Genomic DNA, 24,886 nt, shown 5'->3' on the forward strand with positions numbered 1-24,886 from the left:
ACAAGTGAAATTTCAAAGCAAAATCATCTACATAGTTGACCAAGGTTATATTGATGACTAACGCTGTCCTTTGTGCAGAGGGTAAATTGCAAACTTCCTGCTGGTACAGCCGTATTCAAGGGTTCATCTGAGTGTTTCAATAATTCATTATAGCCACATATTGGATCACTTACTGTGTGCCCTCCACTGGTAAATGTAATTTAGACTTGAACACCAGATCCTTTTCTATTCTGTTTTATCCACAAAAATCATCTGTTCTGTATATATCTGCATTTTCTTTAGTTTTATGCAAGAAGTGTAGTTCATTCAAATCCTTCTTAGTCCTATCTCTATGACTTCTGACACTGAAATGAGTTGTGTGTTGCATTTATTACTATGCTGCTGTGCAGTAAGCACAGTAAGAGTAAGTGCTGCATGCACTGGTGTTTGATGTGCCACAGAATGATCGAGGAAGGCAGTAAACGAGGCAAGGCCATGGTGGAGAAGAGACAGCTCTTCATGGAAATGAGTGAGTGGAGTCGACTGCGAGAGATGTCTTTTCACTATCTCATGTAATGCACAAACATGCATGGTCCCTCGCGTGTAATTCCTCCCACACAGAGCGTATCACTGATTAAATAAACATTCAAAAAGCTTTAAGTGATATTTTTACTTTGATATCAGATTACATTTGTCAGGTATAGATGATTTTTTGAGACTGCGTTTCTCTTATTTTTCAGGAGCTCAAAACTTTGATGTCATCAGACTGTCAACTTATAGGACTGCCTGCAAACTTCGGTTTGTGCAGAAGAGATGTAACCGTAAGAAAAAAATGTCACCTCTTTTCAGCCGTTATAACACCAGCAGAAACATTTGTTTGAACATGAATGCAGACTTGATTGATTGTATTCTGTCTGTTTGCCAATCCCCCCTCACAGTTCATCTGGTGGATGTCTGGAACATGATCGAAGCCTTTCGTGACAACGGGCTCAACACATTGGACCACAATGCTGAAATCAATGTGTCACGACTGGAGACTATTCTGTCTTCCATTTACTACCAGCTCAACAAGCGGCTGCCCACCACCCACCAGATCAATGTGGAACAGTCCATTGGGCTCCTGCTCAACTTCATGGTGGCCACATATGATAGGTATGGAATAGGTGCACAACACAGAGAAGTACTATACTGTAGTCTAGTCTGTAGGTGGTGTTGTTTGGATAGAAACAACAAACAACAAAAGAGTAAAGGCACAGCTCTTATTTAGGATCTTTTAAAGATAATATTTACCAAAGGAGGGTGGCACATTGGAGCAGTGGTTAGCACTGTTGCTTCACAGCGAGATGGTTCATGGTTTGAATCTGCTGGCTAATAGCAAATTCAAGATAAGTGTAACTGCAGGACTGCAAGAAAATTTACTGTATGCAGTAAAAAAAAAAATTCAACAGAACAACAAGCAAAGATGAATCCAACATGAGTTTTGCAATAAACTGTAAATAGTTTTTATAAATAGGTTAAAAAGACAAAAAGTGGCTACAGATTACTGGATCAAGTCCACTAATATAAAACATGTGGAAACCTCACATTGTCACAAAAGAGGAGCTGAAGCCATCAACTATTTGACATTGTTGCTTCAAATCAGTTTTTAGGTAATAATCAATTCTTAATCGCTTATAAAATGCATTGCTTAAAAAAAAGCTTTTTCTTATTTGAAATAAGATACACAAATCACACAGATATCACAAAGATACAGACTTGGCACTGACTGAGGAGACACAGGAAACACGGAGCACAGGAGGAGCACAGGAACAGAAACCAAGAAACCAGAAATGATAAATTATGAAATCAAAGACTATATAATAACTGAAAATACAAAACACTGCGTCACTGACCCAGGACCGTGACATAAACTTTGTCACCTGCTATCATTCTGTTGTCAGTCTGCTATTGAATGGGTCAAGCTGGCAATTACGTACTTTATCAAGCTAAGTGTTTTTCCAGTGTTGGATTTAGTGTAAACTTGTTCAGCTAACATTATCTCAGGATGGTCATGCAGTTGAGTCGTATTCCCAGGGTATTTTCATTTATTATTTTCTATTTATTTTCATTCTTTTAACAAAAAATATTGATATTTCATGTCCCTGGGTTAATACAGTATCACCATGCAAAAAATCACAATACTGTGCTGGTTCGATTTTTTTTCCCGCCACCCCAAATATCTCAGCAATTGAAGTTCAAGAGAAGAAGTGACAGTTCTAAAAATGATCTACAGCAGATCAATGGTGTCGAAAGTCATCCCCTTAATAGAAGAAAAAACTAGTAAAAAAATCCATCAAAAACCTTACACAGGACCCGAGAGATACACTGGAGCCTGCAGATAATCCACTGTTTGCTAAAGCCTCAAAAGAAATGGTAGGTTGGCTGTCAAGGAAGGGAAACTAGGATAAAAGACTGAGGTGTGCCAAATTACACAAGAACCGGAATGAAAATCAGTGGCAACAGGTCTTGGATTCATATGATTAGTATATATGGAGGAGATCAGGTACAAAAGTATCTGCAGCTATCTGTAAAACACAGTACAGACTCTGTCATGGTTTGACTTTGCATTTCAGTCAGTGGTTTTGGGGGATCTTATCAAAATTGATGGAATTATGAACGTAGAAAAGTACCATCAGATTTTGATTCGCCATGCAATACCATCTAAAATAATCTGATTAGCAACAACTTCATTTTTCAGCATGACAATGATCCCAACCTTGCCACTGCAGTAAAAGCATACCTGGATAGAAAAACAGTAGAAAACTATCAGTCATTTGGAGTGGCCTCCCCAGAGCCCAAACCTCAACAGAATTAAACAAAAGGGAGCCAACATCCAAAGAAGAACTTAACTTTGAATGTCCTTCGGTAAGTGGGAAGAGAACTATTCCTGACGACTACTTAAAGAAATGGCAAGTAAGAGAGTTCAGGTTGTGTTGACGAATGTAGGTGGTTAAATTAAATACTGACTTTCAAGCTCACTAATAAATCAGTAATTTCGGGAGCCTTTTCTCATCTTCCTAGCAAAATATATAGAAATCTGAGGTGGCTCTGGACTTTTGCACAATGCTCTTTTTGAACCTTTTTTAAATCAAGTGCAGTTTTAAAATTTCAACCCATAAATCTTCACAAATCCACATTTCTGACTCTGTGATTTGTCACACTAACAGAAAGACTGCCACCTCCCAAAGATTTGCTTGGGCACTTCCAAGTGTTCTCCTTCTGGTTTGTGTTGTGTTATATGTGATTAAAAAGACCAGGGGAGAACATTTCCTGTAGCTGCTTAACTTTCAGGATGTTAAATAGACACTTATACATGGCTGAGTTATTTCCAAACATAATCAAAATACAGTAAAACCATTACTGGCACTTAGATGGTCCATGGATCTTGTTTTCAGAAATCCCAGAAATACAGATTGGTGCAGAGGACAGAGTATCAATGACCCAGCAATCGATGAAGAATGTAAAATGTTATTAACTTCTAGTAGGTTCAAAATCAGGATTTTAGGTGGGTATGGATCAGGCTAACAAATAGACTCTAAGCTAGCTAATAATTAAGATTATACAAGCATATTTACTTTTATTAAAGGACCCTGTCTATGTACATTTAACTAACTGAAATATTAAACCGCTCATCAATCAAAAATGTTAACATATAAGCTACCCTGTACCGGTCGACAAAGTCTGGTAACCCTGGAGATGTTTTACGGTACGTCCCTCCTCTTAATATCCGCTTCCTGAATCAGGGAGGTTTATTATTGACCATAAAGCACTCTCTCATTATTGTACCTCGTGTACTCAAATTGATTGGCTGCTTGCCCTCTCCATTCAGGGATCCATTCAATTGGTTTACTTTTATCTGTAAAGCCATTCTGGTCCCACTCTGTTATTATTCATGCTCCCGTATCTCTGTGAAACTTTTGGAAACGACTTGCTGCAGTCACAGGAAGCAGTTTTGCTATCTGTCCCTCAGGTCCAAACTGAATTAGGCAGGAGAGCTTTCATCCACTCTGTTACTTCTGCTCGGAAGCAAGAGCTAAATGAATCTCAGACGAAACAAGCTGGTCTCGCTAGGCAAGTTAAAACGATTTATAAGAAGAATACAGGGAGTGCAGAATTATTAGGCAAGTTGTATTTTTGAGGAATAATTTTATTATTGAACAACAACCATGTTCTCAATGTATTAGTATTTTTAGTATTTATTTATTTATTGTCATTGTCAAGAACAATGAAATTGCGTTTGGGGCTTCCATACAACCCCAAAAAAAGAAGAAAATAATAAATACCCCTTAAAACCCAAGTGTACATATTTAACCCAGTGTGACTCCAATGCAATAAGACAATCCTTAGCAATAATGTTCGTAGAAATTCAGACAAAGACCTGAGAAACATGACAAAATACAACAATGCAACCCATTCAATATTATTGTACTGTGAGATATGATATCAGATATGATAGTTATCTATTTAAGAAAGAGGGGGGGGCAGGAGGGGGAAGAGAATAAAGATATGATGCACCAATGCAGACCAGTTCATTGCTATTAAGAAGTTGGATATGGTTATTGTCCGTGAGAGGGGGGCAGAGAGTTCAGGAGCCTCACAGCCTGTGGATACAGGCTGTTGGCCAGTCTGGATGTTCTGGCCTGTATAGACCTGTACCTTCTCCCTGAGGGCAGCAGATGGAAAAGGTGGCGCGCAGGGTGATGTTGGTCCCGCAGGATACTGTGCACCCTCCTCAGACAGCGAGTAGGGAAGATATTACTGATCTCTGGCAGACTTGTTCCAATAATTCTGCCAGCTTCTTTCACCACCCGCTGGAGTGCTTGCTGATCGGCCTTGGTGCAGCTGGGGAACCACACTAGAAATCCATACGTCAGAACGCTGCATGAACCCAAAAAACTCATTAATATCAAAGCTGAATGTTTTTGGAAGTAGTTTTTAGTTTTAGCTATTTTAGGGGGATATCTGTGTGTGCAGGTGACTATTACTGTGCATAATTATTAGGCAACTTAACAAAAAACAAATATATACCCATTTCAATTATTTATTTTTACCAGTGAAACCAATATAACATCTCCACATTCACAAATATACATTTCTGACATTCAAAAACAAAACAAAAACAAATCAGCGACCAATATAGCCACCTTTCTTTGCAAGGACACTCAAAAGCCTGCCATCCATGGATTCTGTCAGTGTTTTGATCTGTTCACCATCAACATTGCGTGCAGCAGCAACCACAGCCTCCCAGACACTGTTCAGAGAGGTGTACCGTTTTCCCTCCTTGTAAATCTCACATTTGATGATGGACCACAGGTTCTCAATGCGGTTCAGATCAGGTGAACAAGGTGGCCATGTCATTAGTTTTTCTTCTTTTATACCCTTTCTTGCCAGCCACGCTGTGGAGTACTTGGACGTGTGTGATGGAGCATTGTCCTGCATGAAAATCATGTTTTTCTTGAAGGATGCAGACTTCTTCCTGTACCACTGCTTGAAGAAGGTGTCTTCCAGAAACTGGCAGTAGGACTGGGAGTTGAGCTTGACTCCATCCTCAACCCGAAAAGGCCCCACAAGCTCATCTTTGATGATACCAGCCCAAACCAGTACTCCACCTCCATCTTGCTGGCGTCTGAGTCGGACTGGAGCTCTCTGCCCTTTACCAATCCAGCCACGGGTCCATCCATCTGGCCCATCAAGACTCACTCTCATTTCATCAGTCCATAAAACCTTAGAAAAATCAGTCTTGAGATATTTCTTGGCCCAGTCTTGACGTTTCAGCTTGTGTGTCTTGTTCAGTGGTGGTCGTCTTTCAGCCTTTCTTACCTTGGCCATGTCTCTGAGTATTGCACACCTTGTGCTTTTGGGCACTCCAGTGATGTTGCAGCTCTGAAATATGGCCAAACTGGTGGCAAGTGGCATCTTGGCAGCTGCACGCTTGACTTTTCTCAGTTCATGGGCAGTTATTTTGCGCCTTGGTTTTTCCACACGCTTCTTGCGACCCTGTTGACTATTTTGAATGAAACGCTTGATTGTTCGATGATCACGCTTCAGAAGCTTTGCAATTTTGAGACTGCTGCATCCCTCTGCAAGATATCTCACTATTTTTGACTTTTCTGAGCCTGTCAAGTCCTTCTTTTGACGCATTTTGCCAAAGGAAAGGACGTTGCCTAATAATTATGCACACCTGATATAGGGTGTTGATGTCATTAGACCACACCCCTTCTCATTACAGAGATGCACATCACCTAATATGCTTAATTGGTAGTAGGCTTTCGAGCCTATACAGCTTGGAGTAAGACAACATGCATGAAGAGGATGATGTGGACAAAATACTCATTTGCCTAATAATTCTGCACTCCCTGTAGAAACCTAATAAAGCAGGTGAATAATCATTTGTACGTCCACGGTCAACCGTAGTTTAAGGTTTAGTTAAAGATTCTTCACATTTTGTATGCTAAAGGATGCAAAATCAACACTGCAGTCATATTTTTCAATTTTATTTTTGTTCGTACTCCTGAATGTTAGTTTTTCCTCTTAAATGACAAAACTTCAGGTTAAATTAAAAAAAGAAGCATGAAAAGCATAAAAACCATAAATTCCTAGTACTATAGGAGCAGAATTAATAAACAAATGTATATTTTATTCATTTTGAATTCAACTTTCTGCTTCTTGGAATGCTTTCCACTTGCAGTGAAAGCCATGGGAAGTTGACAGTTTTCTCAATGAAAGCCATGCTGGCAACAATGTGTGGAGGGAAGATTGTTGACAAACTACGCTGTAAGTACAATTTTGACTGCTTTTTTTAAAAGCTGATGTTTTGGTTAATTACTTATGCCAGGGTCTGCATGTAGTTACTCGAGTTAAACACACAGGGGCACTGCTGCAACATATATACAGTATTCATTTATTTTAAATGCATTAAATTAATGCTGAGTCTGTGTACCTAGGATCAATAGTTTCCATTCACATAAATGTCAAGTGCCGGTTTGCATCCTGTTTTTGCTCAAAAGTAAAATGTGACATTTGCTTTCTCAGATATTTTCTCGCAGATCTCCGACTCCAGTGGCGTCATGGTGTTTGCAAAGTTTGATCAGTTCCTTCGGGAGGTGCTGAAACTCCCCACAGCCGTGTTCGAGGGCCCATCATTCGGCTACACGGAGCACTCAGTGCGGACGTGCTTCCCTCAGCAGGTAGGAAGAGAATATTGAATCAGCTTTCTCCTTTACTTTTTTCAAAGTCTTCAGTGCTTTACACTTGTTCAACGCATGCATGTGTGTGTTTGTATCTAGAAGAAGATCATGCTGAACACATTTTTGGATGTGTTGATGGCAGATCCTCCCCCGCAGTGTCTTGTGTGGCTGCCGCTCATGCACCGACTTGCTAATGTTGAAAATGGTAAGTTTTCCCAAACCAAATTTAATACTGAGAAGAGATGCTTGAGAAAGGAATAATAATTCACTATTTTTAGACATTTTCTCTCATGGTAACATTTTATAAAGTGAGTGAAATATCATAAAAAACCAACAAGGAAATCCTGTTATACGAAAAGCCAGAAGAAATCATGAAACCAGTCTTGGCTTGGCTCCAAGACCAAAATCAAGACGATGACAACAAATTGTGTAAATAAATTATAAATGTACTTTCCCGTCGCTTATTTCTCCAAATGAATAAAAATATTTTCTCTCTACATTTCATATGCTAATGAGGGGGCGGGGTGGGGGGGAGGTGGGCTGTCTTAAAGATGTGTCATAGTGTCAACTTTCTAGCTATTGGTTGTTACAGAAGTGGTGGAGTCAACTCAGAAGATCATTTTTAATTGTCCTTTATCTGTAAAGCATTGACTAATTTCTCAAGTAAATATAGTGGAGTATAAGGTAACATAAAATTGACATACGTAAAGTATCTGAATTTTTTTATTATTTAAAACAAACCAAATACAGAAGTAGCTCTGAGATTAGTGACATCACCACTCTGACAGGAAAGTGTCTTTGTTTTCGTGTTTATCCACTCAGTCTTCCATCCGGTGGAATGTTCTTATTGCCGGAGTGAGAGCATGATGGGTTTCCGGTATCGGTGCCAACAGTGCCATGGCTACCAGCTCTGTCAAAGCTGCTTCTGGCGTGGCCATGCTAATGGTCCCCATAGCAACCAGCACCAGATGAAGGAGCACTCGTCTTGGGTAAGGGGAAAAGGCTCTGATTATTTCTCAGTCTTACATTATGCTTTTCCCATTTCCATACAATTGAAAAGTCAATATCTCTTCGGTCTCATCTCGACTGATTTTATGACATAGCAACCATGTGCCCACATTTCTCGTCCTTTCAGACAAATTCAGCAGGGATTTAATGGGGTTTTACTCATCTTGGCAAATAAAATTGTATTGACTGAATTTACTGTGTTGCTGCCCCCAAAGCTCAATCATTATGTTATAAATTGAAACATGGGAAGTCTGAACCCATTTCACATACCACTTGGATTTTACACAGAGAAGAATGACTGCTCTTGTAGCCTGAGGACTGGAATGACATGCCGGAGAAAAACAAAACGCTTTTTCTCTGATATAAAAAAAGAAAGAAAATTATAACATGGGGTAGGTGCATGCATCTGTTTGGGATGTTGTCCTGCTTCCCTGATAAATTGGTATGATGTACGCACACCAGTGAAATTATTTGCTGTTGCCATTTGGATGCTTTTTCTGTTAACCTCGGTCCTGATTACCTGGCAGTATTACTGGCTATGTGACAGAAAAAAATGGATGCTCATCCATTTTTCAATTGCTCTCTATCTGCCTCCAAGTGCAGTACATTTATTTTTCCTACTTTTATTTGTTAGTTAAATCTCAAGTGTGAGATTATACAGGCAAGGACATGCATTTTTATTCCTACACCACATCTCACTACGTTGTGCTAACATTAAGGTTCTTAGCAAGAAAGAGGAGTGCTGTTTACTACAGCTCTGCACGTCGCCCCGATTTTCAAGAACAAGGTTGATGTGCAGAGCTGTAGTAGCTACAGACGGATGTGTTTAATCAGTCACACTATGAAGATATGGGAAAGAACTTGAACTGTATCATTTTTATGTGCATAAAAACTAAATACCATTTCTGCTTGCCCTAGGGAAAATAAACATTTAGCTCAACATATGAGGACCATAATAAACAATGATAATGAAAATAAACATTGGTACTTAAAAATATCTGGATCATATAAAACATGGTTAAGAAGCATTTAGAATAAAATCATTATAGCAGAATAAAATGCTTCTTTACCTTCTTCCTGACTGCAGGTGAGAAAACAGGCTGCGAGATAGATGGCAGGGATCATTTATGATGCTGTCACCTGCTGTTTTCACAATCCTGTTCAGTTTGTGTCTTTCCTCAGACCTGCTGTTTCCAAACCAGCAAGTGATGCAGGACATGATTATGCTCTCGGTGGTGCCTCTGTAATAGACTGTCAGGGGTGGAGTGGCGAGGTCCCGCTTCAGGTTCAATGTCTTCATGTTACAGAGGAGATGGAGACAATGTTTTACCTCCTTAATGAGGGCTGTGGTGTTGTCACTGGAGTTCAAACCTTCCTTCAGATACACTTCCTAATACTTGGTGCACTTTGCCTGCTCTACTATAGATCCACTGATGGTCAGTGGTGGGACACAACTGGAGGTTGTCCTCCTGACATCCATGATCATGTCCTTAGTTTTGTCTGTGTTCAGAGTGCTGAGTGTTATCTGGTAGAGTGGGGTCATTAAGACCTGATTGCACAGTGGGTTTATAGCCTTCTGCTGTCTGGAACGCAGCCACAAGCACTGTGTGTCCTTGTTGTTTGTAAAATGATTTGACAGTTTTTCACATAATGCTTGTTTTCAGTTGCTTCTTCGTATGCTATAGGCTGAGCTGTTTCCAGATGATAACTCTGATCCTCGGTGGTGAATAGACCTCAGTTGTCAGCTGTGGCTTGTCACCAAGTGTCTTGACAGTTCTGATGACAGTCACATCGTCTGTGCATTTGTTTACAAATTCAGTGACAGCATCTGTGTATTCCTAGAGGTCTATACAACTCCCTTGATGTAGCTGTGTCTCTAAAGGTCCACCGTGCGCACTCAAAGCTGTCCTGCAAGGATGTATTAGCCTCATGAGGCCGCTTTCTGATATCTGACTTGCCGGAGGCATTTGGCTCATTCTGGGCCTGCATTCAGGTGTCAACATGACAGTCAAGTGATCAGAGCTACCAGTGAAAGAGTTGGTGAAGGTAGTTTAAGAAGAGAGCTGAAAATTAGTGAGCAGCAGTACAGCTTCATGCCAGGAAAGAGCGCTACAGATGTAGTGTTTGACAGCGCTGATGGAGAAGTACAGAGAAGGTCAGAATGTGTTGCAATGTGTCTTTATGGCTCTAGTAAAATCACATGATAGGATGCCAAGAGAGGAGCTGTAGTACTGCACAAGGAAGTCAGAAGTGACAGAGAAGTATTTGATGGTGGTGCAGAACATGAGGGCAGCAACAATAGCGAGGTGTGCATGAGGAGTGACAAGGTGGGGGTGGGATTACATCATGGATCAGCTCTAAGACCCTTCTTGTTTGCAGTGGTGATGGACAGGCTGACAGATGAGGTCAGGCAGGAATCTCCAAGGACTATGATGCTTGCAATTGACATTGTGATCTGTAGTAAGAGTAGGAAGCAGGTGGAAGAGAGCCTGCAGAGATGGAGTCATGCTTAGAGGGGGAGGTGAAGTTGAAAGAAGCAGTGAAGGTGCATGAATATAAATACCTGTGGTTAACCATCCAAAGCAATGGACAGTGCACAAGAGAGGTGAGTGGAGATGAGCGTCCGGGGTGATTTGTGACAGAAGGATAACAACAAAAGTGAAAAGAAAAGTTTCTAAGTTGAGACATTCGGTCAAACAAAAGAAAGACATGAGGCAGAGTAGAAGGTAGCTTAAGGTGCTAAGATTTTCATTGGGAGTGATCAGGAGGGACAGGATTAGAAATGAGTACATCAGAGGGACAGCTCAGGATAAGCACTTTGAAGGCAAAGTTAGAGAGGCACTGAGATGGTTTGGACATTTGGAGAAGAGTGATAGTGAATATATTGGACAAGGGATGTTGAACACAGAGGTGCCAGCCAGGTGGAAAACAGGAACACCAAAGGATGTAGTGAAGGAGGACATGCAGAGGATTAGTGAGAGCCGAAGAGGATGCTAGGGACAGGATGAGATGAAGGCAAATGATCTGTTGTGGTGACCACCTTGTACCGCACTAAAATATGTTGAAAGATGCTCTAACCTGCCAGTATGAGAAAATATAATTTAAAAAATCATAAGATATGAGTGACTTCAGTTAAGAAGTTAAAGTATCACTCATCAGAAACATTAGGGATAGTACTGTATACTTTTCCCATATAATTCAGAGTTTCCTAAAGAGTGAAATACAAGTGCTGGAAATCATCCTAAACCATTGGTCAGAGTAGCCAAACCTAAATGTGTTTGTTATATTTTGAAGCTTCTTCCCTTATTTCTCCTGAATGAAGCATTGCTGTCAAGCTTCACTGCAGTTTTTCAGCCATTTGGATTAAAGAATCCACCGAACCTGCTCAATAGAAGCTTTTACTGAGTATGCAACAAGTACTTCTCATCCCCACTTTTCCCACAGTAAACAACGTCTTGACCTAGTTATGTAAATGACTTCTAACAGCGTAAAACTGTTTTCACTCCAACACAGTCACAGCAGTCAACAAAATTGCAAAGCTAACCAATGCGTTGTTTGTCTTGCCTAACTCACAGAAGTCTCCGGCTAAAAAGCTGAGCCATGCCATCAGTAAATCGCTAGGCTGCGTCCCCATCGGAGAGCCGCCACATCCCGTATTCCCCGAGCAGGCCGAGAGACCACAGGAGCTCACCCACACTGTGTAAGTACTCTTCCCAATGCATTTGTTCCTGCTCTCTCTGTCATTATTGAGGGAACCCCAGCAGATTTGTTGATTAACAGCATGGCAAGGATCAGTATCCTCATGATCTATAGTCTGCTACCGTCATGTAACTGCCTCCATCTTTCCACTTTGCTGTCACCACATGACTGATAGTGCGCCATCCTGCTCAGACATCTCGTCCCTGATTATTTGCTACCATGGAAATGCTGATATACTACACAGATTCAGCCGCTGCTGCCGTTAAGCGCAGTCATCCTCATCAGTCTGTTGGCAATGAAACAGGGACGATGGTATAAATCTCAGATTCTAGGCTTTGGGAAATCATTATAGAAAATGCATTATATTCTGCTGGTGTCCTAAACCCTGAAGACTCATTTACATTTCAGCTGAAAAATAGTACTATTAACATAATCAATTCCACCACTGAGATACTTTCACGTAGCGTCTTCTTTGTTGCACTGAAACTCCAACACTTTATGGTCTCCACCAAGACAACATCTAACTGTGTTTTGAGTATAAAAACAGTGGTCCATGGTTGTTCTTGTCTATGGCGTTAACATGATCGCAGGAAATCTCTCAACTTTTGTATTTGAGCTTTCGACAGTTCCCATAGCACGTTTCATAACAAAATCCCGCTTCATATTCCAGTCACGACCATAAATCTAAGCTGTCTGTATATCCTTTTGTTGCTGGCAAGTGTCAGTGAGTAATTGATAGTGTACTGCATCACAGGGGAGAAAGTAGCTTCGTGAATACCAAGAAAATTGACACAACGTAAATACATTCGCATGATTTCCTGTTTTACCCCGATTCGCTTTTATATCCAGACTCTGCCCACTGCCAGGGGGCTTTTTCTGCATTGTGCCCAAACTTATGCGTTTAAGATGGAGTTTACATTTGCATAAATTTACAATTCATCACAACAGGGAGAGCCAACTGTCGACCCGGATGTTTTCCTCCTACTGAGAGATAAGGCGATTGGATTAGCTTGCACACTATAGGCTGCGTAGCATGAAATTACTTCACACAAGTAGATTAATATTGATAAAAAATAAAATTTGTGGCTAAAATATATTTAGAATTATGTATCTCTAGGGGCCACAGGAAGTTGCAATCCATATCTATATCTATCTTTTTTTTATGATGTTGATTATTTCAGACAGTGTAGTCACGGAGAATATGGAGCTCCGTCACAGAGAAACCAGCTGGGGCTTTTGTTTAGAGCTCTAAAACTGGTTTTAATTGCTCAGTATTTTCTGATGTAAACTAAAATTTGCAGTGAGAAAAGGCCCTTGATTAAATAATACTGAATATAATATAGCTTAGAGGAAGTTGTACCACGATTATTTCTACTTTTTATAATTTTACTTTTAAGTTTTAATAGCTTATTGGGCTTTAATAAAAAAAATATGTTTGGCATTCTTTCTTTGAAATTCCAAGAACTTATTGTTATGATCTCCTTTGAGGGTTTTGAACACAAAGTGCATCCTCATGCTCTTGCAGATGGCATTTTCAGGTTGCTGAAACTCTGTATTCGTGTTTGCTGACTTTTAGGATAATGGATGTGACTGTTGACCCCTTCTTTTTATATCTTTTTGTCTCTATTGTTATGTCTGAAAGGGCATTTACAAAAAAAACAAAACATCTATTTTTGGTTCCAGAAATGATTTTATGTTTTGATTTGTGTGGCGATGAAGTAGCGCCTCTCATCAGCTGTGCAATGAAAAGAAGCTTTTAAACCTGACAACCCTTCAAAATATGTATTCATCAGCGACTGTCATTCTCAATTTTGGTTCGGATTAAAAGCTCCCAAATTTAACTGTGCAGGTCTTCAAAATAGCAGGCAGATACATCTGCAAAACAACACACAGGGGGAAATAACAGTGTTGTTTAGTTCTTTGGAATATGATCCTTAGTATGAAATTATACATTAAACATGACACTTAAGTCTGCTTATCTTTAGATGTGAGAAAAGTACTAGCATGGCTCTATCTAACTGTAACAAAATCTAGAACCTCATTAGCATTTTATATGTTACACAATTACTGGACACTTTATTAGGTACACCTTGCTACAACAGGGTTGGATCCACTTTTGTCTTCTCAACTGCCTTAATTCTTTGTGGTATAAATTCAGCAAGGTGCTGCGAGTGTTCCTCTGAGATTTTGGTCCACATTGACGTGATAGCGTAAACGCAGCTACTGTAGATTTGTCGGCTGCACATTCATGAAGGGAATCTCCCATTCCTCCACATCCAACAGGATTTCTATTGGATGTGGCGAGATCTGGTGACTACGCAGATCATATGAGTGCAGTGAACTTGTTGCCATGTTTAAGAAATTAGTTTGAGGTCATTCAGTTCAAATCAGGTTAATTTATATACAGATAAGGACAATATTATTAGCTTCTCTCCCTTTATTTAAAGTATTTAAAGTATTTTCCAAGCGCTTTTAAACAGAGCAAGGAATTTTTTAACACAGCTTTTCCAAACATCCTGGTTTTATTTTGTATGCTTACTTTATTTTACCTTGCACACAGAAACATAATCAGAATTCAGTAATGTTCACTTTGGTCTTCTGGAGGTAGTTCTTCACCAGGAGTGATGTGTGTTTGGGATCATTGTCGTGTTGGAAGACAAAGTGATAACTCAGAGCCAGTTTTGGTGCTGACCGTTTGAGGTTTTTCATTCAAAATCTTCACATATCTTTCTTCCACTTTCCACCTTCCACCTCACAGTTCCAGATGCACTGCAGCATCCCCACAGCATAATACTCCCACCACCATGTTTCACTGTGGGGATGTTGTTCTTTGGGTTGTACACGTCTCATGTCTTTCTCCAAGCATAAACAGTTTCAGTTTGACCAAAGAGCTCTAGTTTTGTCTCACCTGATTAAAGGGAGTGACTCCAGTATTTCTGTTTCTCAACGTTGTCCTTAGAATACTTCAGGCTTGAAGTTATCTTTTTTGTATTTGTTTTCTTGGTGTACAACCTTGCAGTCTGTTCCTGTGGAGGGTTCGAGTGATTTTCGTCTTTAAGACAACAATTGCCAACTTGGTAAGTCATTCACTAGAGTTTTGGCAGTTGTTCTGGTGTCTTTTGACACATCTCTTTATTTCCAGAGTCTTTGAAATCTTTCTCTTCCTGCTTCTGCCAAGCTTGTGCCGTACTGTGTGGCTCTCTTTGAATTTCTTGATGATACTTCTCACTCCAGTTCTTGACACTTGGAAACGCTGCTATAACTTTGCATATCCATCTCCTGCTTTGTGAGTGCCAACAGTTCTTTTTATCTCAAGTCCAAACCGATTTCTTTTGTTTTTGGCGTGATGCTTTCTCAAGTGACAGCTCAAACCCATGCCGAAGTTTTTATACTGTGTGCAAATTTGGAGATAACTCTCAGTTTTAACTTGATTTTACAACCTTTACAAGGTTAAATTTCATCAATACACAGCAGTAGTTTGTGCAGTTGCTTAATAAAAAGGTCAGTTCTCCAGAGGGACTAATAATATTGATCATGGTAATTGGTAGATGTTTTTTGTTTTGTTTTTTTCTGAAGTAATGTGTCTAAAAAGAAATTATTTCTGGTTTCTAAAGAAAACTACAATGTATGGAAATTCTATGTTACAAATCCCTTGCTATGTTAAAAAAACACTTTCTTCATCTGTAGTGCCAAATCACAATAACAGCCACCTCAAGGCACTTTATACTGTAAGGTAAAGACCCTACAGAGCAAGCACTATGTGATGGTGGGAAGCAAAAACTCCCTTTCAACAGGAAGAAGCCTCCACCAGAAGCAGCCTCAGGGAGGGGCACTCATCTCCCTCCACCAGAGATGGGCGCGTTACTGTAATCCGATTACTTTTTTCAAGTAACGAGTAAAGTAAGGGATTACTATTGCGAAAACGGTAATTAGATTACCGTTACTTTCCCGTAGGAACGCTGCGTTACTGTGTTACTAAAACTGTGATGTTTTTGCGAGAATGTCTCATGACAGTGACGTAAGTGAGTGCGACGTTTGCGACAACCGCTGTGTGCAGATCAACAATGGATAATATATCAGTGCGGAGAGTGTATGAGCGTGCAGCGTTTAAAGCGTGGAAGTACTGACCTTATTTTGAGTTTGATTCCATAAAAAGTGACAAAAACATAAGCGTCTGTTGTGCCTGGGAAGAAAACTTCTTTTTACAGCGAAAAAAACCCTAAACTTCCGAACAAGCACGAGTGCGCTATGACGTAATGGGAAATTCACAGAGAAACTCGCGGATTCTTCCACTGACCGCTGCGGCACACCTGCACCAGGGTAAACCTCCGCCTACGCCACTCCTGCTTTACAGGTGAAAATAGAGCAACAGGACCGCTGAGTCTTTGACTTTATTTATGTTCTGCTGTGTTTTACTTGCATCTATTTGAAAGACTGAGTGTAAACACAAAAAATATTTTGTTTTATGTGCTGGAATGTGCAGAAAATAGGTTTAAATGTTAAACTAATTTATTCAAGTCAGAGAATGTTGCATATAATTACATTTTTGCTTGATGCATAAAGTTAAAAGATTAAAACTGATAAAACAAGTTTTAAAACGAAATGTTTCCATTTGATTACATTTTGTATGATGGATTATGCAGAAAAAGTAGAATTGGGCTGAAAGATCTATCGCTTTATCACCTATTCAGGTTGTAAATCGTGTTTTTAAAAAGTAACTAAGTAATTAATTACTTTTGAAAATAAGTAATCAATAAAGTAACAGGATTACTTTTTGGGGGAAGTAATCAGTAATTAGTTACTGATTACTTTTTTCAAGTAATTTGACCAACACTGCCCTCCACCAGTTTGGGGTTAAGTGGAAATAGGGAGACAGGACAAAACCAACTAAGAGAGAGAAGACTAAATTGTAATGACATACTGCAGTGGTAAAGAGTGAAAAGAGGTGCTCAGAGTATAAAAATTACAGTTAGTGGCTGTGAATAAAGCGGTGCTTCAACCATGTTTCTTCAGTAATTATGAAGAAGCAGCTTTAAAACTTAGCTTAACTTAGCATAAATACCAGAAATGGGGGAGCTAGCTAATCTGGCTCCAGATGAAAGTTTAAAGTTTAAAAGCCTCCCAGCACCTCTAGAGCTGATTAATTTACATCTGTGATGTTTAATAAAACATAAAAACTGAAAAATAACAACTACGCTTTGATGTTATATGATATTTGTTGTTTGACTGTAAGACAAGGACAAAATTAAATTGAACTGTACCGTTAAATCCAACATCAAATTGTAAATCGTATGCCCTCGTTGTAGCCATGAGCCATGAGTTCTGCCGCTAATGGAATAATTCTGTTTTTTAATGGGCAGTTTAATAAAAAAAAATGATGGGGGAACACAGCAATTATCTGCATACCATTCCGAGTTCCCTGCTGGCTATAGAAATGGATCCCTCAGATAATTAGTCACAGGAAAACTGCCAGGCTTCTAGTTTTATTCTACATCGACTTCATTTTACTGGTGATGCATAAGAGTGAGAGAGATGCAGTGTTGGAATACTAAAACTATTGCTGCTGCTTGCCAATTCTGATGAATGTTATTTGTGAAGAGATGGTGTTTCATATCGTAAAAGCAGAGGACATACATCAGTGCGATCTCTTAGGTGTGTGTGCGTGTGTGTGTGTGTGTCTGTGATGGCTGACGGAGCTTCTGTGAGTGACTAATAATGGCAGAATCAGGCTAGAGAGTCAAGTTTGATCAAAACGCCCAAATCGAACGGACACGAGTCTCCCAGTTGTCCAAACTCTCATATCATCTTCAGACAAAGTGCATCTATTCTGAAACTATTCTGAAATATTTACTGGCATCTGAAAGCAAAGACCAACAGTGAGCTGAGCTGTGAATTTCTTCTCTCCACTCTAACTGTCAGCGAGATTCTTGGGGATTTGTGTTTTAGAGAGGAGTTATAGGTTTAAAGTTTAAAGTTTCTGTCTGTCTCAGAAACTTTAAATCTAGGATGCGGCTTCTTACCTTCAGACTTAGCACCGCTTCTGCCAAAAGACTTTAAGCACCAAAACAGACTAAGAGTCAAAAAATAGGCATCTTGCCGTACTTTGCATTTAATGTGGAACACACCAAGTCTGTGAGTCTGTAGGCTCAAATTCTCTCTTCCAGTGTTTAATATTTAGTAACCAATTTTCCACTCTCTATATAATCCCTAGAAATCCATTAACATTTTAAAATGCTTTCCTCTGTTTTATGCCTCTTCTTCTTTTTCTTTTTTTTATTCTCCAGGTCAATGAAAATTCCATCAGTGTCATTAAAATGTAGAGAACAGGCATATAATTCACTTCACTGAGAGCGTGATCCATTGGGTTTTTATGGCCGAGGTACTGTCAGCCTCGCGGGAAATAGGAGCACAGCAGGAGAGGATGCTTCACGCTTGCTTATTATTTTTAGCCGACTGAGGACGATTGAAGGCACCCGTCCTTTTCAGAAATAAGGCGAACGAGTGTGCATGAGGTGCCACTAGACTTAATTTTCCCAGTACCCCCTTCAAAGCCAAGTATAAATAGCACGTGGTACATTGTCATTCGCTGCACGCAGGTAACACAAAGCTTAGCGCATTGCAGACTTTGATCTCTTAGTGCCTAAATGTTGTGTCAATTCACTCCTGGTTGACCTCTGAGGCGCCGCCCAAATGTCTGGCCTGTGTGTCCTTAATCAGCGTTCAGGGAGTCAGTGAATCACAGCGTTGCAGACACTGATGTGAACGAGTCGGGATGCCTGTTAGAGTTCATTCTAACATTTAGAGGAGAATGAAATACTGCTTTACATAAGAGGAAGCTTTTTTATGGCACCCTGCTGTGCCAGAGGAGTTTTATTGGTATGTTCAAAAAGGGCTGATGATTATTTATAGAAGGCTAACTGTGGAAGAGCTTTGACTTATGTAACTCACTAAAGGTAAGGGGAAGAGTAAGGATATATAATTGCAATTATAGTAGAAACTGTAGAGTTCATTGTGCGCTTGTCTGCTGAGGAGATGATAAAACATTTGTGCTTTTTTTTTGTTTAGAGTTTGCAGAGGAGGTATTTTGAGCAAAAGGCATTTCCCCCTAATTTCCACTGTGTTAGCGAGAGGTGAAGAGAGGAGAGTGAGCGTGTGCGAGAGAGAGAGAGAGAGAGAGAGAGAGGGAGAGAGCAAATCTACGTCGTCACAAAGTCACATGACCGCTGAGTTTCCTTGGAGACAACAGCAGTGTAATAGTGAGATGCTCGCCTGCTCAGTTGAGGGCAGATTAGGCATCTGGCAACAGCAGCAATTGGATGTATTTTGCCAGCCAGACAGGTGCTTTCTCTCCTCACAGAGGTAAGTGTGGCGCCTCGCTTCCTGTCCTCAGACTGGAGCTCACCTTCAGGGTGGATTCTTTTTTTTTTAATGTGATTAAAAAAAAAAGAGGTAAACATTTTTCACATGCGCTGGGATTTTAGCCGGAGTGTTTGTCAGGGAGACTGGAAGGCAGCGCGTGGCCATTTAGTAGTGACACTTTTGCGTTCCTGTTTATCCTAATGCGTGATCCAGAAATTAGCAGTGCTGTGGTTGTGCAAACGGCCCCAGAAACAAATACTCGGACTTGCGTCTCTTACGACCCCATTAGGCAACTCTTGAGGGGCATAAACGTCTGAATGAATTAATAATTGCAGTGTGTCTTCAAAAAGAACACACTGACCCCCTTGAGCACCCACGTTAATGCGAGGAGCATGCATTTAGAAGTACTGCTGCATTTTTTCATATATTTTGTGCTGATTTCTGTTTTTAGTAGCTGAGTAATATACAGAACTGCCTGTGCTGTTGATGCACTTTGTGGGGGGGTAAAGGTGGCTTTTTTGCACAATGTAGATATAAATAGTTTGATTTGGAAAAAAGAAAAAAGGAAAAGCTGATTGGACAAATAATCTTAATAAGACACAGTGCTCTACATTGCATTTTCTTTTATGTGGTAATGAGTGTTTTAAATAAAACTGTTACAACAGAATCAAAGCTGATAACTACACAAAGATACTGCGGATGCGTCTTCAAGGATTTGAAAATCAAATGCTTTCCTCTGCTGTTTTCTGTGTCGGATGTGAAGCTGAGAGGACCTGAGATGTGCAGAGTGATATTTCGGCGCGTTAATGAGACTCTGTGGTCCGGGGGTTTGGACTCCGATGAGTTTGCCACTGATTCAGCCGCCAGATGGACCCCACTGCTTTGTTTACTCTCACAAAAAATTACCTCCTACAATGTCACCTTTACTAGTTTTTCACAGACTTCCAGTTTAATTAGATCTCTTGTCTGCTGCTCTTGCTCTTGCTCATGTTAATTAGGTTTAAGCTAATAGCCCAAAAACATCTAATTCGCTGTTCCCGGAATAGTCAATTATTTTGCAACAATTTTAAGTTAACTGGAGTACAGCATGTTGCTTTTTTTCCTGCAACACACTCAGTGGTTTATAATGATCCTCCTGCTTCCCTCCTCACCCTCCTGGTACAGTTGGATTAAACTGAAGCCAGGATCGCTGATTCATGATTATTAATAAAATGCAAATGCCCTCTCCTCCATTCCCTGGTGACAAGCACCACAGACCTCTGCAGCGCAGCATTAAAGACCTCTAATCTTGTCTTTTAGTCAGCCGAAACCAGCGGCCAACAACATGAACGACACAATGCTCATGTCCTCTGGGGCACCTACTCCAACTAAAAGGTAAGCGACCCTCAGGCCTGGTGTCATTCTGAAGGTATAACATCTTTAAAAGATGACCAGACGTCACTTGCAGTTGCACACTCTGGCTGTCAGTTCTTCTAATCACAGGATTCAGATGGTTTCGGGTTTCCTCCCATCAGTGGAAATAACAGAGGGCAGTCAGTGAATCAAACTACAGATGTTATTTGTTCCTTCACACTTGACACACATTTCTTTTTTTTCTTTTCTTTTTTTTGTTTTTTTGCATCCGAACAGCATTGCCTTGTGAGTAATTTTAGAGGAAAATTAGTTCCGCTGTCGTGAAGAATATGCGAGCACTCCTACTTAAAGGGCTGATTTGACAAATAGATTATGATAGAACTGGAGCCTTATCATGTAAGCAGATAGCAGGCGAGGGCCCCGTGAAAGCAGCCTAATTGTCCTCTTATTTCTGCCCCTCTCAGTTAAAGGCAACCTCAATTATTATTTACTCACAGTGCTAATGAACCATTGTGGTTATGAATTCAATAATGGAGAGCACTCCGAGGGAGCTGTAATGTATCTGCACTCTCTCTCGCAGGTCTGTGCTGGTTAAATTTTCCTTTTTGTGTTCACAATCTCTTTATCATATCTTTCCAGCAATTTGTGTTTGCAAGACAGGCACGTTAGCAGACACGCTACAGTCCACTGTAGAGAATGAATAGAGGCATGAATATCAAACCTATTTAGCATGCGGCGTTTGATTGAACTCTAAAGAATTTATTTAAGAATTCAGTGTGCAGTTTAATGAAGTCCTGTGGATGCTTTTTTTTTTTTTTTTAATCCACTTGTGTTTCTCCAGGCTGAGGTATCATACAATACTATGCCAAGGACCCTCGCAGCTGAAGGGCACCTTGTAAAAAAAGGGTCCAATGATGTGCAACTAGATTTAGCCCTAAACTGTGTTTTTAAAGAGACGTGTTAATATAAGCCTGTTTTTCTGTTTTAAAGATCAGTCACTTCACCTGGTAACAAAGTGTAAGTATTTAACCTTGCTGAAAGCAAAGTAGCAATCAATACCGGATTAGTTTTCTTTGCAAGATCAACATTTTGTGCAGTGCAGTCTTGTCTGTGTGGCCCGACGGTATCGAGATTACAGCTTGCATTGAGGGAAGCCGACAAGATAGGGTCACCCGAGGCTGTAAACAATACCTCACATCCAAACCTGTGGAGGTCAGTGGAAGACATTACGTTTTGCAGCATGGGCAGGCAGAAGGCGACACTCTCCTGAGATTTGCTTCATTGTGTGCATTGAAGAAGCCCGATAACCTTTGTCTTGACATTTTGCTCTGTGAGTCATGGCTGTATGGGAAGATGTCATGCACCGAAGATGCTGTTGCCTCGGAGGGGTCCTAACAACCACAAAGCTGCCATTTTTAGGGCAGGAATTGTGCACTGAGCCATTGTGACGCTTCTAAAATAGGTTGTGTTGTGAGTGGCAGTGAGGATATCAGTAGGCAGGTCAAAGTGGGTTCATATTATTGTATTTGATAATTGCGCAGCGCTAGCCTGCCTGCTTTTTTTTTTACTAAGGATGTACGAGTCAAAGATGTTACTGTTGAATAATGGAAAGCTCCTTGTGGCTCTGCTTCAGTTTGAAAGCCTCAAACTGAAAAGCAGCACCAGTGCAGTCCTTGTTTGTTGACTCTTTCAGATTTTTTACTGCAGGGAAACAAACAAAAGAAAAAACAGAAACAGAACTATAAGATGTCAGGGAAAAGAAAAAAACTGATGCTCTCTAAAAAAAAAAAATAGTGCGTGTTGTGCTCCTAGCCTCCATCACAGTGTGCTCTCTGATACTGTCTGCTCTGCTGACAGGGCATCTGCTCTCTTCCACATCTCCCTCTCACACAGCAATATCTCAGCATAAGCAAGCAAACCAACAGCCCACAATTTAGAACTTATTAGCCGCATTATAGCAGCAAAAAACAAAATGCTGTCTCAGACTTAAAGGGCATTAACTCAGAGTCAACTCACTATTGACCAAACGTCAGTATGAAAGCACTATTGACAAAGCAGCTGTAGTTATATGTGATTGATGAACTGCTATTGCTTGCTTAACATTGAAGTTGAGAATAATTTTCATGAAGCAGGCTTACCTGGTGTATTTAGTGAGTAAATGAAACGGAACAGATAGAGTTAGGTCCATACACATTTGGATAAAGGCACAATTCTTGTACACCGTCGTTGTATTTTTTTAGTCAAGCATTTAATATTAGACTGAAGTGCAGATTTTCAGCTTTAATTCAAGGGTTTTAAAATGTATACAGAATAATGGGCAGCTTTTTACAGGCTTGAACGTAATCGGACAAACTAACCTGATTTTAAATAAAATCAATGGCTGTCTGAGTTCTCGAACCAGTGGGAATCACCAAATGCTTCATTTCCTCACATGACATGGCCTACCAGGCCTTTGCTGAGTCTCTGTGCATTCAGATTTGTATTTATTAACTAAAAAAACATGTTCTGTTGGGTTGAGATCAGGTGACTTATTTGGTCAGTGAACAATATACCATTTGTTTAACCTGAGAAACTGTTAGGTTGCTTCTGCAGTTTGCTTTGGGCCATTATCTATCTACTATAAAACACTGTCCTATTAGGCTGAATCTGAGCCGTGTACACCCATCACATTCGTACAAGTTCACCTTGGTTTCATCTGTCCAAGGAATTTTTTTTCAGAAGTGTGCAGGCTCTTTTAGATGTTTCCTCGCAAAGTGACCTTCTAGTTCTTGAGTGTAACCAGTGGTTTGCATCTTGTTGTGAGCCCCCTGTAATTATATGTGTGAAGGGTTCTCTTGATTCTAGACTTCGACAATAATACACCTTCATCCCTGAGAGTGTTCTTGACGTAGGGTGTGAAATTTTCTTCTCTCTCTGATAGATTTTGATTTTTGGCTGATGATAGACTCCTTGAGTTGTTGCAGAATCTCTTTGGACCTGATATTGAGATTTCCATCGAAAAGCAGCCAAATGTTCAACACTTGGGATTTAGGCGTTAGATCTTTTATCCACTTAGATCGTTGTAAATAACCAGGAAACAGGCCTCACCTAGCCACAAAACTGCTCGTCATCCAATTGTCCATTTAATTCTGAGTCTCTGAAAATGGCAAACTATGTATAAATGGCTGAATGTCCTAAACAGATGATGCAAAACTTTTGAATTAAAGCTGAATGTCTTTATTTCAATGACATATTTAGTGTTTGGTTAAAATCCAATGTGATGGTGACCTAGGTAAAACTACAAACACTGCGTCATTGTTCAAAAACATATTAACGTCACTCTATCGTACTTATAGTGGTTGGCAAATGACCTAATGTAATGTTTTGCTGTTTTTTATGAAAATGGATGAATTTACTCTAAATCATATATATTGATTTTAGTGCTGTAAACACTTGATATCCAAAATCTGTCACTTAAAAGTCATTTAGTCTTTATTTATAGGAGCGTCAAAGAAACCAGAAATCTGAACTCTGAGCCTGCCCACGCTGAGCTGAAATAGGTAAACATGACAGACACAGTGGTGTCTGAGAAATTGTGTTTGAGTAAAAATGCTTACAACTAAAATAAGTATCTGGGAAAGATGCCAGTTTGGAGCGCTTAAAGGTAGTTCATGCATCTCTGTCTGAAACCTGGCTCAGGCCATCAGGTGGTGCCAAGAAACTCCCTGAAGAACAAAACACTGGAGCTGCTTCCAGCCTGAAGATTCAACCCAAACGGCTCCCTGACGTATGTTAATGCCTTACTTTAATTCTACAAGAAACCTCAGACTCTGCCTGTGCTTTGGCCTGAGGACGAGAAGGTAAATTATTTAGAAAGTGCCCCACTTAACGAGACATTTTCAGAGATCTGGCTCAAAACGACTGCTATGACATGTTGGTTGAGTGATTTCTCCTCTAGTGGACCAAGTTTAATCTCCTCCAGTCAGGTGATAGTATCTAAAAATATGTCAAATCGTACAGTGACTATTTAATGATGTAATCAGTGAAATTATGGGAAAAAAACATTGAAAAAAATAGCTGAAATGATCTCAGTACACTAGCAGATTTATGTGTATAGATAAGATTCAAATACAAATGTTAATTAAGAGGCTGATTATCAGTCCTTTTGAGGCCGTGTGGTTGCTGATGCAGCGGGTTTGAAGCCAGATTGGGTTTAATGGTCTTAATCATCACTTACTCTCAGATAGCGCCCAACTCCATATCAGCTGTCCTTCACTCTTCAC

General features: G+C 40.1%; 1 protein-coding gene across 1 annotated transcript in view; it reads left to right on the forward strand.

The window, feature by feature from the left end:
* Positions 1-24,886, forward strand: part of dtnbb (dystrobrevin, beta b) — a 39,235-nt gene that overhangs the window by 3,944 nt on the left and 10,405 nt on the right. The window contains exons 3-11 of the mRNA XM_085392115.1: positions 441-508; positions 720-800; positions 918-1,131; positions 6,707-6,792; positions 7,051-7,205; positions 7,305-7,410; positions 8,028-8,194; positions 11,789-11,913; positions 20,571-20,645. Coding sequence (XP_085248241.1) covers positions 442-508; positions 720-800; positions 918-1,131; positions 6,707-6,792; positions 7,051-7,205; positions 7,305-7,410; positions 8,028-8,194; positions 11,789-11,913; positions 20,571-20,645 — 1,076 coding nt within the window. The 5' untranslated portion in view covers position 441. The remainder of the gene's footprint in view (positions 1-440; positions 509-719; positions 801-917; positions 1,132-6,706; positions 6,793-7,050; positions 7,206-7,304; positions 7,411-8,027; positions 8,195-11,788; positions 11,914-20,570; positions 20,646-24,886) is intronic.

The sequence above is a fragment of the Rhamphochromis longiceps genome, linkage group LG19, assembly GCF_057381845.1.
Source record: "Rhamphochromis longiceps isolate RC_006_pf linkage group LG19, R_longiceps_female_GT1.1, whole genome shotgun sequence".
NCBI lineage: Eukaryota > Metazoa > Chordata > Actinopteri > Cichliformes > Cichlidae > Rhamphochromis > Rhamphochromis longiceps.